The sequence below is a fragment of the Hetaerina americana genome, unplaced genomic scaffold, assembly GCF_022747635.1.
Source record: "Hetaerina americana unplaced genomic scaffold, ioHetAmer1.1.p SCAF_213, whole genome shotgun sequence".
NCBI lineage: Eukaryota > Metazoa > Arthropoda > Insecta > Odonata > Calopterygidae > Hetaerina > Hetaerina americana.
The window spans coordinates 184,376-200,798 of NW_027286779.1; the positions used below are offsets into that span (position 1 = coordinate 184,376).

Here is a 16,423-nt window from a genome sequence, read left to right on the forward strand (position 1 = left end):
CGCAAACATCGAAATCCCTTTCCTGGATTGGTCGAACGACCTTCACATCTAACGCTCACATGCATGATAAGGCAGCTATACAAACGATCTCCCGTTACACGGTCATGAAAGTTTCCTCCAGCATTAGCTACTGCGCCAAAATATTACTCAAGATATTTCCCTCAATTTTCTTCGTACAAATGGCTCCCTGCCGTGTTGAGTTTTGTATTATTATATATTTGATTATTTTGCGAGCTATTGTAAGTAAATGCCATCTTTGAGGGCAAAAAGTATCCTTTCTGTTAAGTAAGTTCTGTTCATTTTTTTCCAAAAGTTCATTTCTGTAAGTTGATTTCAGATTTATATACTTACATCTATCTACTAAATAAATACACACAAAAAAATAAATGCTAGGGTAAAAATCATTAACTAAAATCGTAAACCTACACGTCGAAATGTCACGAAAATTTCGTCCTTATGTTCGAACAACACTATAAAGAACACGAGAGTTTTCTTTGAAATAAGAAAATAAGTATGGCATATGAGATAATTCAAATAAGCCTTATTATAAGCCCATATTCTAACTGTAAGACGTGTACCAATTACAACTGTTCCAAAAAGGACAAAAAAGAAAGTGGTTGTTTGTAACAGGTTGATAACGATTATTAAATGAACCTTTAACCAAGCCGCCCAACTCGGGATTTATCCAGAATAAATCTATTACACCGGAATCAGGGTAATGAGGCCAAACACAAAGAATTTTATTTAATTTTCTAAAATGTCTACTATTTCGCATCCTGTGTTACGAGGCTATTTCTAAATTATTTACGTCATTCTACTCCTTAAAGAAAGTGTGTTCAATTAGGCTATCCTTACCCCAATCTCATAACTTCCGCTCTAAAGCAGGGAGTCCACCGAAAACGATGCTGCGCTACGCACTGATCAAGTTCGCTATCGTCGTTTTCAGTGGAAGAGCGTTCACAGGACGTACTGTTGTTCTTAGCTGCGCTTCGTCTCGAAGCGATGTCCTAAAACGCAGTAAACAATTACCCGCCGAGCGATTTATTGGAAACATATTTGCATGTCAGCACTTTTTTTCCCGTTAAATTAGTCGACCACCAAAAATAACTGGAGGCGTCAAAATACTAAACTTAACACCATACAGCTAATCACGTTGTATACCCGAACTTATTAATTAGGTAGAACACATGGTCACTTGCTTGATGAACCCTTTGAAGAGCGCTAGGAAAATACTAGTATCATAACCTTACAAACTTTATGAAAGACTGAAATTTGGGTATCAATACTTAACACGACAACTTAACGTAAAATCATCGATATTTCAAAGGAGACCCCTCCATCGTCACTACATGCCGCAGATAAAATTTCGTCGAAAGGTTTCTAAATATAGGACGGACTGAAACACGTAATGCGGACATTACAATGTCATCTAGTCCAACTTGTAACATTGTTTTTGAAAGCGGCAGTTTAATCTTTTGATGTTGATACTTAACGGCAAATTTCTACGAAAAGTGCCTAATACTTATTGTAAAATATTTATCGCATGGCTCCTTTAAAAATTGATTTACAAACAACGACCAACAAACAGGCAGTGTCTTGCCTCAAGGATAATGTCTTACCGCATTAGCATGGTAATAGGAAGGACACGTCCTACTTGACCATGAAGCAACCACCACTAGCATTTTTTAGCCATTAGGGCATTCAAACCTTTAACCCAGAGGAAGCATGCTTAATTTTATTGCTTAATGTGCGTCCGTAAAAGAATACAAAATACGCGCATCAAATAGAGAATATCTCGTTTTCTCACTGAATCGTAAAATTACCTATTTTATTTTATTGCTCGCGAGACCAGAACATTATATTTCACGAGAAAACAAGGAAATTCCCGGATCAATGACTGGCAGCAGCTGTAAAGATTGCAATCTTGTTAGTGATAATTATGTTACAAAGGACCTAATAATTAAAAAGGACATAATTATTAAATGACCCAATAAGCATCAATCAGAGAATGTGTGGTTTCTGCAGGGATATCTGGGCATCCTTCGTCGACCTTCAGTCGGCGATCCAATCGTGTAGGAACCACCTGAACCGTTCTGGTGTTCACTACACGTCTGAGGTCGCCTGGTGTGTAGCGGGTGGGATTTTCGATCACACTACCGGGATTATTTAGATTTAAGTGTAGGTCAGCGAGAAGGTTGATTGAGCCTGGCAGGCCTCTTCAGAGAAGGAATGATCTCACAGTTTGGCACTTCGAACTTGGGACTGCTTGGCAGTCGAAACACTGTGTCAGTTTCTGGGCACCTCCCTTACCTTTCCCCAAGTGCGAGTAGCAGGACTAACGCCGGAAGAGATTCCACGGAAGACCTGTTTGCGTGAGTGAGATTTGCAAGGGTTAAGGCGTTTACGCATACCCAAGCAAGTGAAGGATTGGCGGTCCACTGGCGCAGGGTGAAATCTCTCGTAAACCCAGGGTGAGTGGTTGCTTGAGACTAGATTAATAGTAGAGACTTAGTACATCCAAGCTAGAGAGTGCGTTATTAATTTGCATTTATTTTATTACGTGTGATTGGTGGGCTGCTACCGCAGGGAGAAATCTCTCGCAATCCCTATCTGGGTGTGTGCTTGACGAGGGCGAGGGTCAAAGCTATCCAAGTACACCTTAGCCAGACCGTTTTTGCTATCGTAATTTGGTTAAATCGTTTGTTCTGTTCTAACCCCCCTATATCAATTTATTTTTTAATTTATTTCTAATTATTTAAGCATTTTTCCTCTCTAATTTCCCTCACCATATCCTTTGCCCACTATTAAGGGTACGGCTGGGGTTGATTCTTCCCATAATATGCTGAGAGTATATGGGATCCTCACCAAGTTGGATTGTTTGCCGAATTGGAGCGCGGGCAGCGTAGAGGAGCTAGATTTGTACAACGTTATAATGATAAACTTCGTAGCGTATCCAAAATATTGGAGGAGCTAGGCTGGGAATCACTCACGGAGCGAAGGTTAAATTACAGATTAAATCTCTAGCATAAATTGGAAGGATATCACTTTAGCAGTGATGTTGAAAATGAATTTATACCCCCATCGTACTACGGTACGAGAGATCCTGTCAATAAAATTATAGAGATTAAGTGTGGAATAGATCGATTTATGATGTCATTTTTTCGACGAACAATAAGGGATCAGAATAAAATTTTCCGACCGCGGGAGGGTTCATATTTGGGCCAAAATTAAGTCTGATGTGTATTAACCCCCTGCCACACACCCTAGCGGTGGCTTGCAGGGTACTAACAATACAAAATTGGGACAGTAAACCAGCTAATAAGTAAACCAGCGAGGTCGAGGTGCCTTAAAACAACAAACATGTCCTAACCAGTGTGCCTTGCTTTCGTGCTCTTTGGAGATAGTCGGTAAATTTGTCAATTGCATGGTTACATTACTGAATTGTGTGGGAACAAATCACTTTTCCATTCTATCTTGTTATCTCGTATGTTAAGCACTTTTTGGTTGATAACGGAGAGGGAAGAGTATAATATCCTAATATAAAGGATAATAAGATCGATGTTTTTGAGATGTTCCTAAGGTTAAGCCCATAGAACATCTCAAAAATGAATCACTTCCACTACGAAGTTACGAATGCAAAAAATTGAAGTAAAAAATGCATAATACCTCTTTGATTGTGCACACACACGCGCACATATTATGCACAAATAATTGCAACAAGTAGGATACCTAGCCACTCCTCAATTAGCTATAAAGGTGTAATCCGACACAAGGATGGGAAAAGGTGAGATAGTATGTGCTCTTGAATTAAACTAAATTGGAAAACCCGGATTCATTGACATTCCATGATAACCCAATTTTGCGCAAAAATAGGGCATAAATTTTCAAGTTCTTGTGTTTTAATTGAAGGCAAAAGAGGCAATATTATGTTCGAACAATGTTAATCGGCCACGAACTCTTTAATCGACTTTCTATGAACCCAGATACTACGGTCACGCCATTGTTTTCTGGATGACTTGCCTCTGACCACAATGATGCTGTTTAGCAATATATTTCATTTCCAGTGACATCGTTTGTGCACGTCGGAAATACCGGAGAGCGGACTTCCATTTCCTGGGCCACCCTAATGCAACACTGATTAGCCGTTTGTATGGAAATTAGGGGTGTATGACCTGCTGTTAGTACACAATACAATGAAACGATTTATATTAGCATCGAATATGAACACGCAACGTGAAGCATACTGCCAACTAGAGAAAGAGAGCGATTCTCCTGCTATACGAACGGATTAGGAGATGAAAGAAACATAAGAGAGAGAACTCATTTCTTAGTCATTCACAACTGCATCACTCTCCTAAGATTCAAAGGCACCGTAGCTGATCGTGCACGAGGCAAATACAAATAAGAATCAAGCATATATTCAGCCCTAATTATATATTTTTATGGCGTTTTTATTGGTGCGGTGTATAGTGAAATGTGTTCCACTATGAAGACTTCACATTCTGGGGGTGACAAGAGTTTTCAAAGATACCACGATTCTTGTTTGGTCACCATTTGGATATCTCTTTAAGTAAAGAATTCTGCCCCTCAAACAGAAGTTAAATTCGAGATCCCATAGAAGCGTCATCATTACGAGATACCCTAATACCATGCCCAGCTATCTCTCTGAACTTGCTATATTTTCAAATGTTGACAATATACAAAAACCTATTTTAAGCCCTAGATAACCATCCAACTCTAATACTGTAAATATCTCACCAATTGGTAACCTTCTGTCATAACTTTACTCCTATAATCCATTAATGGTCTCGCTCGTAAGTATGAGATGCAATTGTTTAACTGACACTGGAAGATAACATTTTTTAATACGTACCATTTCCCTCAGTTAAATCAGAAAAGATAATTCGTACACTTAATTCACTTTAAAAATGAATTTTGGGAGACGTAATGACAAGAACACATAATTCCACGAAGAGTTTCCAGCTTTGCTCCTCGTTCCTGGGAACTTGCAAATTCGTCCCAGGGAGAAAATGTATTATTAGCCCCATCGTACTACGTTAGGAGAGAACATGCAAATAAAATTAGAGACATTATGCGTGCAACATTTAAAAATATTCAAGACGTAGTTTTTCCCACGAACGATAAGGGATCAAAAGAACATTACCATGGCGCTAGAGGGGAAAAGTATTTACATTTTTTTATTCTTAAGAGCCTCGCGTACTGCCCTTACTAATCTAGATTTAGTTTTTCTTGCCACTTACAGCTTGCTTCTCTTTTATGCGTAGAGAAGAGTCCCTCACTTAAATACTGTAGTGCATGTACCTTTAACTTATAAGTGCTCTTCATTATTTTAATAATTTTACAGATATATATATATATATATATATATATATATATATATATATATATATATAAATATTATATAATATATATATAAATATACATTTTAAATAACAATCAAGAAAAACTTAATTTTTGATGCTGCGTACCCGGCGCGTAATCACTCCCTGCAACACACCCTGGCGGTGGCTGCCGGAGTACCATGTCGAAAGTAAAAATGCAGAAACTTAAATCAGCTCACAAAGGTACATGTTAACCGATACGTTCCGTTATCGACCGGTAGGGTAGGTTTACACGAAAGCAGATTTATGCAAATTATGGATTTGTTCAGCAAATCCTGCATTTCTGATGAGTTCGACAAATTAATCTCAGACGGTGACTGATTGTATTCCGAAATATTTGCATTCAAACAAAGGAATAACTGTGATTTGTTTCAAATCTGATTGTTGCTATGCATGGCATTTCACAATGATCGCACCCTTCCCGTTGACCGATACTTCTTTTCTTCTCCCTTATTTATTCCTCATACCCAATCGCTAATTAATCCTCTATGATATATACCAAAACATCTGTCCCCCAAAATAACACCTACTTAATATATAAATCAAACATTTACCTCACATATTTAGTTTAGTACAGGAGGTGTTGTGATAAAGTGTACATCATCTGATTGATATATTCATGGCTCAAATTCTGGGAAGTAACTCCGAGGATCCTAAATATAGAGGTAAGTGGAAGCGTGGTCATTCCTTTCTTAAATACCGATCTCCGACTGGAAGATGACCTGGAACACGGAAGTATTTTCGCTGAAATTTAAAGGGCAATCACCGGTGCTTTAATTTCCTCCTGTGGCTCCTCGAGTCTATAATCACGCACGGCGATGGGACGTTTTCTTATATTCCCACCACTCAAGCTAAATTGCAGTGCAAAACGTACATACGCACGTCAACATGGTCAAATCCACCATTTACAGATTGAGACATTTTTTTATCTTTAGCGCTCACAATAAACACAATCATTAATGTATGGTGTTCCCTAAGTGTCCAAGCAAATCAACAAATAAATTAAACTATAAGAGGATCCTTCAGTTAAATAGACACAGTAAGTTTCTGGGTAGTTGAAGAAGAGTCTTTGTTCCATTTGCATGTCAATTAAGCTGCTTCGCAAAAGATTTCAAAATTTAAATAGTGATATTTTTTTATGAAAACCTATCTTTTAACGCAGATAAAATTTGGACATCCATGAGGCACTGGCTATATGTTTTTTAAAGGGCATTAATGCGAGCGATGGAAATAATCTTCTCATTCCACTTAGTAAAGATTCTTGCCTAGCGAGAAGCCTCATTCTTAACCACCTTTCTTATATTTGTCGCAATACCTTGTTTTTTCCCTGTAGTTCAGATAAGAATACAATTTTTGGATCGTTTACTGAATGAATATTTAAAAAAGAAAAATATTATTAGAAAATGCACATAACTCATTATCTACGATAATTGGGATGGAATGTTTCACATCAAATGCAGATAAAAACTACAAAAATACGCGGTAATGGTTTAAAAAAAACAACAAGCAGCCAAAAAAAGAGAAAACACGCTGGTACAGAGGAGTGAATCGACTGGCATCACTACAAAACTACTGAAAACGAACAAAAATGCAACCGCTAATATTAAAATAAATTAAACAAAACTAAAGCACATTTCGACTATTTTCTATCCAATACTTCTTGGTTACAAACTGGCGCTAGGAGATATATTGCAACAATTTGGTCACAAAATAACAAGCCTTATAGTACATTTGGAAGTAAACATTTTAGGGAATATATAAGAAATTCTCGCAGAGGTTTGAATTGAATTGAACAGTGGAACTTAGGCTACCAAAGGTACTTCAAAAGGTGGTACTGGTGGGTTGCAAAATAAGACGAAGAAATTCCATAATCGAAAGGAAAACATTCCCCCTAAACAACTCAGGAATCACGTCGGTCACTGCGCTGATACCGATTCTTCCTGCAGGATTTAATGGCCACACTCGTTTTAGCGGGGAACTGATAGCAAGATTAAAGCAAATCACCACCATTTCCCGTCATAGTCCAACAAACATCCTCTAAAACGCCGAGAAGATAAATCATCACCATTCATTATCTGCCCAAGTTGCTTCTACTGATTATGCAACACACTCTATCTATTGCTAGGCCATTTTTTCAAATGAGACTACTAAATGTCAACAATTAGTAATTTTTCAGACACATTGATTTTTCTGCGAATTCATTGACAAAAGATCGATTTTTCTCTTACTTTTGGTAATACGTAGTCGGTAAAAACTGCAATCTAATAGTTGGCAAAGAATACATTTGAGGAAAGAAAGCCTACGTCAGCATCAGCTTCCTCTTAATGAAATGTAATAAGGGGCCAAGAGTTTTACGTTCGATTGGAGGGGCTGATAACTGCACCAAAAGTTTTCAACAGACAAGAAACAAGTGGAAATCGAAATGTCAATTAAAATTTATCAATACTGAAGTCGAACCGGAAATCTCGGATTGGAAAGCCAGGATACTAAAAATTGCAACATTCAGACTCGCCTCTCAATGATCAGAAGGTCAAGTCTCCAAGGTAATAGAAAGAGTGAAAGAGGTTATCTAAAAGAATCGAATTTCCATATGTAAGGAGATAAAATAAATGTATTTTGCTAAAAACGCACAGATGAGTAGAGATTTTAAATGCTAGACACACAATATTGAACAAAATGTCTGTAAAATAATACTTTTGCAATAAAAAAAATAAAACAACGATAGCATGTGCATCGTACAAATGCACATTTCTGTATAATGTAAGGTTAAAATCAATGCTTTCACTACTTTGTCTTTTAAGTATCCTGATTTTGATTTGATTACCCTTAGCATTGTTCCTAATCGTCAAGCGTTCATGTCAAAATATTAATGTACAGAGCGCCGAATAAAGAATTCCAGTTTCACAAATTAGGCTTTCACGGACTCAACCACGCAGGAGGCGATTCCTTCATCCGAAATATTTGCCGTCAAATAACAAATGATTGGTGGCCGTTTTATACATCATTACTAGTGCGGCTGGTAGTTCAAAATACGCGCGCTTTGGCTTGGCAAGTTTGTCAGAGAGGTCTTCCCTTTCACTGACGCAGTCATGACATTTCAATCACCATAATTCTAAAAATTACGAATCTCTTTACTTTCTCTAACACATATATTTATAAGCATTAAACATTATTGCATTTGAAAATGTCCACGCATATTTTGAATCAGGCACTTCGGACAGAGAAACTCCTCTCCTCCTGAAGAGGAGACACACTAAATCACTGTTGCAATTTTTTTCAACTTTTTTCATTGATAATTGATATTAAATCCGATATTAACTCCGTATTTTGCAGAAACTCCCACAATTCATTTTGAGACCAACATTAGAAAAAAAGGTCATGGCGACGGAAAGAGGGTGGCAATCGTTTCCAAACAATTAATTACAGAAATATTCCATTTCAATGCTTTAAGATTCATCGACAAAATTCGGGAAATCCCAATTCTCTCCAGCAATTTAATCCGTCAAATTCATAAGTTTTCCAATCCAGTAAATTCGTAAGACAAGTTAAGTAGGAACGTCAAAATATTTTGCTCGCGCAAATCGACACCTCTCATCAAATGCGTTGCTTTGGTCATCGGCTGAAATAATGACCATCCACATATCACTAACTTAAAATTCAAGGTTTCTATTTGACAAAGCTTACGCTGAGAGTAGTCTATATCCAGGGATGACGCCATGAGGCAAATGGAAATTCGCTGTATCAACACTCCATGCGCCTCGTCCCTTTTCGCCGCAGACCAAATGTACACACCGCCGCCTTGTGTATCTTGGTCACATGATGGTCAGCCTAAAGAAAACTTGAATTTGAGGGCCAGAAAATTTGTACAAGGAAACTTTCATTGTTTTATTCGCCATTTAAGGAACTCCCGAAAAACGCCTAACTTCATTCCAAAGAGTGCTTTGCAAGTCAAATTTCTAAAAATAAAACATCCCAAAAGTGGTTCGAGAATTTCTTTTTAATTCTTATTTTAAATTACTAGCTGCCCTTCAGCAGAATATTTTTAAGAAAACGATTTTTAATAACAATATGAGAAAAACAAATTAAACATTCTTATTCACGACCATAAGGAAATTGAGTGAGAAAATGTTCTACAAATATGTAAAGCTTGATGAGTTGCAAGCACATAAAAGTTTGCACAACAACGCGAAAAGGGTTTGGGAATAATTTGTAAACAAGGAATACACGGGAGAGAATCAAAAATATTTCCCTAAGAGGGTACGAAATGAAACGATGTTGTCACAAACAAACTTGGCCATTAGAATAATGTTACTATAACCTTAATATACGCTCATAAAAGAGGCGAATGATTTATCATAACGATTTATTGAAAACTTAACGCATGATATCACATGTTGCCGTTTCATCATCACAGCTGCAGATTAGAAAATTAATAAAAATGTTTTCATAAGAGAGCATCATGTATTTTTTCGCGAGATTTGTGATGTGAAGCCTCACAGAAGTGATGAGACCCTTTACACAACTTGCAAGGTTTCTCGTATAGAAAAGAGCGAGGACAAACCGACTTCCTAATTCCCTGAGTGTTTTTCACTGAAAGGCAGAAGATAAAAAGTTAGAGCATTAAAATCTCTCTGAAAGCTAATATTCAATATTACGTTCATTGGTTCTATTAATCCGCGAAATCTGATGCGAAATTACAAAGTTCAATTTTCAATTTAAACCCGATTTCCGGGAATCAGCGCGAGGATTGAAAACATTTTATCACATTCGTTACTTACATCCGGCGACTTGAAAGTACCACTTTCCATCCTATATTATATTCAACCTTCACGCTTGATAATAATGGCCACATACAATTGGGGATACATAATTTCGAACTCTGAGAATAAAGTATTTTTGCAGTATAACGACGGGATTTCCACGTGGTTCTCGATATTATCGTCAGATAAAAGCATATGGCCATGACCTGAGCGTAAACGACACGTGACGGGGGGGAGGGGCAGGTGGGAGAGATGGAAAATGTGAGGGGAAGTACTAAAGTCTAATAGACCATTTCTGCATTCCATGATTACACGAAATGGACGTGGAAAAATATCAGGAGGAGCTTCGACCTTCACCTCCCCTTCACATTTCTGTTGTTTATGGGCACATTCAAACCATTTATAAAAACCTGAACACGGGTCATGTACGGTTTCGACCATACTGCACAAAAAGAGTATTATTGCTAATCATTTTCTATGAAAAAAATGCGTCCGGCGTAGGAATATTTATTTAGCGTTTCACTGACAGGTAGTTTTGATTTTATCTTCCAGATGAGAATGACTTCCTTTTCAAGCAGAGGCAAGAGCAAGGGAATGCTTTACAACTTGACTTTTTTCACCAGGGCAAATACGATCAGACCCGCGAGAGTGCGAGAAAAGGGACAGCATGTGCCACTTGGGAGTCGAAAAGGTATTCAAGATGAGGTCGCAGATCCTAAGGACGGAGGATTACGAGGGCCACCCGGAGTCCTGTCTCCCCAGGTTGGCGCCAGGGGCGAGCGCTACTATCGAAAGGTACCTTTCGCGGGAGAGGGAGTAGAATTCCTGGGGTGGCCAAAGTTGAAGACATGAACTGCGCACTTTTGTCAATGAGAACGTTTTCGGTCGTTCCATCCACACTAAGTCTCACTATTCCCCTTTCTTGGACTACTAGAGGCGCTAATTACAATTAATCTGAGCCTGTCACGCCTTTCGAACGCTTCACCAAAACCGAGCGGCGCTTTAGAAATTACGGATGTCGAGGCCTGGCACAAAAATTACGGGGAAAACCAATTCGACTGACTGTACTCGTTCAGTCAACCATAAACCTGCTGGGATCACCAAGGTAAATGGTTTTGGTCGACGATCAGACCGAATAACGAGACTGCTCACCATGACCTGACATTGCCGGCTGAGGAAGAGGGGGCCAGGCCATGGCGTAAAGGAAGGTGGTGGTGGTGTCCCCACCATTACGCGTTTCCTTGATAGCTTCCACCCATCCTTGAAGACGTTAAAAGGGGGAAGAACACCGCGGAACGGACGTGCGGATGCGGACTAGAACCGGCGGCGAAGACGTCTGCTTGGTTGCCAAACCTCGATCTTCATGACGTCACCACGCGGAGTTTTCACTCGCAGCGCCCGGGTGAGGGAGGTCATACGGGATGGCTTGGTGGAGGTGGGGTTGGGGGAAACTTGAGGGAGGGGAAGGGACAAGGGGGAAGAGTAGGGTGCTAAGTGGACAGACAGGGCAGAGAGCGAGGTGGGTGATAGCATGAGGCGAACGGGAGGGTAACCCCACCGGTGGAATACGTCGCTGACGAACCCCAGGGAAGACAGACACGGGAGACGTGAAATAAGTGCTGCTGGCAGCCGAGCACTCTTTTGAGGGAGGCATTCCAAGACAACATAATCGGTGAGTTCCCGACAATTGAACGCTTTGGGCATTCGAAGAAGGAAAATTTTGACCACTGAGTCGCCTGCAAATCGGGTGTGGACCACGATGTTGTTTCGACTGTCCACCCCCACGAATTCGATTTGAACGAGAAACAACGTAGGCATGACATGATCAGGGAAGTGTTGTCCACTCACCGCTATTCGGCCTCTGCGACTTCCCTGAGAGCCAACGGCGACCCGGACTGAGTACGGGAGTCGGCGTTCCCACTAAGTGTGCTGCCGAGATAATTTGAGCGACATGTATTTTCTCCAAAAATAATTAACCTACCAATTTTCACGAGAGTATGCAAATCATAACTCGAGCAAAAACGAAAGTGATCATAAATTGGATAAAAACGAGTCTTCATTTATTGCAGCCGAGAGTTGACAATGAGATTATTGTTAATGTAAAATGCGGTCAATTTTTCTCCGCGATATCCAAAAATATTGTTAGCATGAACACCGCGAGAGCATCGTGTGAGACAGTGCATTGTTGACATCACATTGCGAAGTGTGTAACTGCAATCCAGCCGAGGCCTCTGCATTGTCAATCCTCTGTGTTGCAACTGATAGCGACTCGTACAATTTTACGGGTCTATATTTGCTTTTAATTCTGCAACCAATTCACAACCTGTGCTTCCTCGTGGCATTTGGAACCGGGCATAGAAAATAGCTGGGCGATTTAAACTGTTAAACAACGTAAGCAGCTGACTTTTGTTTCAATTAAGTACCTTGAAAAGTATGTTCCCTAAACGTAGCCAATTTCTGGGATCGGGATTTAAATAGGAAAATATCAAATACTCTCCCACCTCATGAAAATATTTAACTTACAAGTGAAATAGCTAATTTCAATCATTAATGAGCAAAATAAAACCAATTAAACTGACGAATTTCATTGGATAGTTGCATCTTTGCACCTGCCCTATCTGTGTGTCAAGGGTGAATACCAGGATACCCTAACACCCTAGAACTCACTGGTACTCCCTCAGGTCCCAAGTTCTCACGGTTTAATTTCAAATTCCGGAGCAATCTGAAGGCATGGTGTCAATAGCTTTTAATTTTCAATAGCTTCCTTTATATTCAATCACATCATTAAAAGTCATCCACAGTTATTTTTACCAATTACTCGCAGTTTTATGGCCATTTTGTTTGATAACCAACTTATTTGCTATTAAACTTCCGGTATTGCAAAATATGGAATGTAAACAATGGTCAAATTAGAAAACTATTGTCTAAGGAGGTGGTTTTTTGTGTGATTAAGGATGGTCAGCATAATTTTATTAAGAAAATACATAGCTAATTATTACAAAAGAATTTTTAGAGCCAAGCAGTCCAAAGTAAAAAAATCTTTATCAAGAAAACAACCTCAATCTTTTAACTTGAATGCATAATTCTATCCATACGAATGAATAAACTAATATAGCACTGTATTGCACATTTAGCGGATGACTCCATTAAAAAGTATTGTCTAAGCATCTCCCGCAGTTTCTTGAAATTAACGTTGTGTTTCAATTTCAATGCTACAGACCACTCTACATAATTTCGTAATTTTGAGATTTCAACATTAAAATATATAATTTGGAAATACAAGGACCTTTTCACATATTAACATCAGTATCACTAACTTATACTAAAGGAGGTAGGAAATATCGTGGGTGGATACAAATTCAGAATTATTATCAAGAACGGATCATGTATGTAAAATGATAGCCATTTAAAGAAGAGAACTGGTGCAGCTTGGTTATACTCTTATTATGAAGGAAAAAATAATCTCCTTGTTAACCAAAGGGGGATAGGAAACAGAAGTGCTCAAAAAACAAATCTGTAGCACAACTCACCAGTAGGTCTATTATAATAGACAAAGAGTGGTTGTGATAATTTCATACCTTCAATGGGAGCAGAAAATTTTGAGGAGCGTGTTGAAGACAAATTGAATTATCCCACATACAACTTTGATATAATAAATGGAAAAGCTAACTAAATTATCAAGTCATATTAATATGTTCCATTAGTACATGGATGTGTAAAATAATTTATCAGAAGCTCACAAATTTCCGACATGGACAAACTGCAGAATAGTTTGGCTGATGGCGTTCCATTATGCTACTATGAAACAATTCAAACGTGGCCTACAAAAGTTTTGCAATTAATTATTGTTCCAGAGTACATTCTGATCAATCAATTAGAAATGTACCAATGGTAAGGAATCCATTCAGGAGATTCCAATAAAAAATATAACCACTATAATACCCATCCCATATTGAATATCATATTGTGGAAACATTTTAATTGTGGCCGACAAAAAATCAGAGTGACCTCTACTAACATTAATTTTCTACATTTATACTCTTAAAGAAGTTCAAATCAATATTTGTTGGTCTTCTCGATAGCACACAATTAACACTTTGGGAAAATCAGATCCAGTCTGGCTCAAATTCCCAGTGAATATCACATAATAGTGCATTCATTAACAGACTATATTATAAATTTGACAAGCTATTACTAGGCGCTAAATCTTCAAGTTATTTTAAAGCAATTAGTTAAAAAACATTATAATTGTAGACCCTCAAGTAACATAAAATCAATCAGAATTAGCTCACCAAGGCATTTAAAGTCAAAGTGAAGTCTCAGTTGTGGAAATTTGACAACTTCCAACAGTCTTAAAGTTTTTAAATAGAAAATGAGCTTGCATTTTTGTCTATTGGTTGCTTGGATTTTATTAAAGGAGTGACAAATGAAATAAATTTTAGATTCTGTTGACACTGAACAAGAAAGAAATCTGTGCAACATCTAATTTTCAGATTCTTATTTTCAATCATCATCAAAACAACATAAATATGTAAAAATTCTATTTTATTTAATAGATGAAATTTTTCTACTATTTCATGGAAGATACACTTTTGGGAAAATATACTTTTTGATTAATTTTTTAAAGCCAAAATTTCAGATGAAATTTTCCAGGTGAAAATTTCACTGGAGTAAACTTTTTACTGAAATCGAGAAACATCAATTTTTTCACTAATACGTCACCAGCAGTACTGCATTGCAGATGCTAAATAATTATATTTTACATGTTTAACTAAATGCTGCATAATGTTAATAAGACTACATGGTGAACTAGTGCCATTGAGTATTACAATCATATTTTTTACACTGATTTCACTCTTTATAATCTAAGACTGAAATATTTCTGTTAATGTCTCTCTTATTTTGCAGATTTTTAATATTTTCAAGAAAAGTTTTCCATTATATCAGTTTTCCCCCGCGATTCGTTTATCAACACATTCTAATTAGGATGGACTTAATGTCTCCAAAATATAATTTGTAGCCTGCTTTTTGTTACCACAGCTTTTCATTATATGGAAAAAAATTTTTGAATAACTTATATGCATTTTTTACTTGCTTATAGAGTAAACACACTTCTTTTCATTACTTTCAGGTTTATGGCAATATGGATAAAAGGGTACAGCTGTTTTGTCAAATATTGATGGTTTTAGCAACATCATCATGTGCATGTGCTCAAAATGCTCAGGGTGATGATTTGGGTTCACTCATAGATTACGTCTTCACATCACCAGCAACAAATGATGGCACCTGCGAGTGTGTACCTTATTACCTATGCCAGAACAACTCTATTGTCATTGATGGTAATGGCATCCTTGATATACGGTAAGATTTTAGTTCTCTTTGTGCATCTGTAGAGAAGCATGACATCTTAAACATAGTGTTGTGAACTTGACCAGTTAATACTTAAAAAAAACTGAACAAACACCTGATAAATTAAGTGCACTAATTGTCAAAGATACTTTTCAGAGTATGAATATGTACTGAATAATACTTATTTTTGTATTTAAATCAATATATTTCCACAAATCCGCCATTAACATTTCACATAATATACTACAGTATGACTTAAGTCATAACCTTAAATCACTGTCGTTCAAAACTTGGATGAGAAAAACTGCAAAATATAAAAAATTTGAGAGCTATAACTCTAAAACTAAAATGTATCACAATCATACATTAACTCAAATGCCACAGAGAAGCTTTGAACATTTCTTTTCCCAATTCCTTTAATTTTATTATTTACAAAAGAATTATTTTTCCTCATGTTATCTTATGTGAATGAGCTTTCAGAGCTGAACTGAAAGCAAGGAATCCATAATTAGAAATTTTAATGTTTAGATTTAAATGTTTCACCTGCAGATCCACATGTAAAATTTTTGAAGTACATCTACCTACAAGCCTTATCAGACAAGCAGTATTCTGAAAAGCTCACCAAAGCAATTCTAAGTGCAGCTTAATCGATTAGAAGTTTCAGTAACCGTGTTTTTCACACCAGTTTCCTAGTTACTAGTCCTTTAAAAAAAGTAGAACTCTTATGGACAATGCTGATAATTTCAGCAGAACAAAAACATTAAAAATGTGAAGGAATTACCATTTTTAAACTAATATCTAATACTTTACTATAAAATTGTTTTTACCCTGACAATTTAATATCATCATCAGTGTTTAATGGTAAGATGGGTTTACTTCAGCCCTCCATTCTCCTCTATTCAGGGTTGTGAT

General features: G+C 37.4%; 2 protein-coding genes across 4 annotated transcripts in view; one reads left to right on the forward strand and one right to left on the reverse strand.

The window, feature by feature from the left end:
* LOC139688669 (ectonucleoside triphosphate diphosphohydrolase 8-like) overlaps positions 1–16,423 on the reverse strand; it is a 90,950-nt gene that overhangs the window by 52,476 nt on the left and 22,051 nt on the right. The gene's annotated exons all lie outside the window — the stretch shown is intronic.
* LOC139688660 (ovochymase-1-like) overlaps positions 1–16,423 on the forward strand; it is a 51,485-nt gene that overhangs the window by 20,735 nt on the left and 14,327 nt on the right. The window contains exons 7-8 of the mRNA XM_071586229.1: positions 10,738–10,957; positions 15,294–15,523. Coding sequence (XP_071442330.1) covers positions 10,738–10,957; positions 15,294–15,523 — 450 coding nt within the window. The remainder of the gene's footprint in view (positions 1–10,737; positions 10,958–15,293; positions 15,524–16,423) is intronic.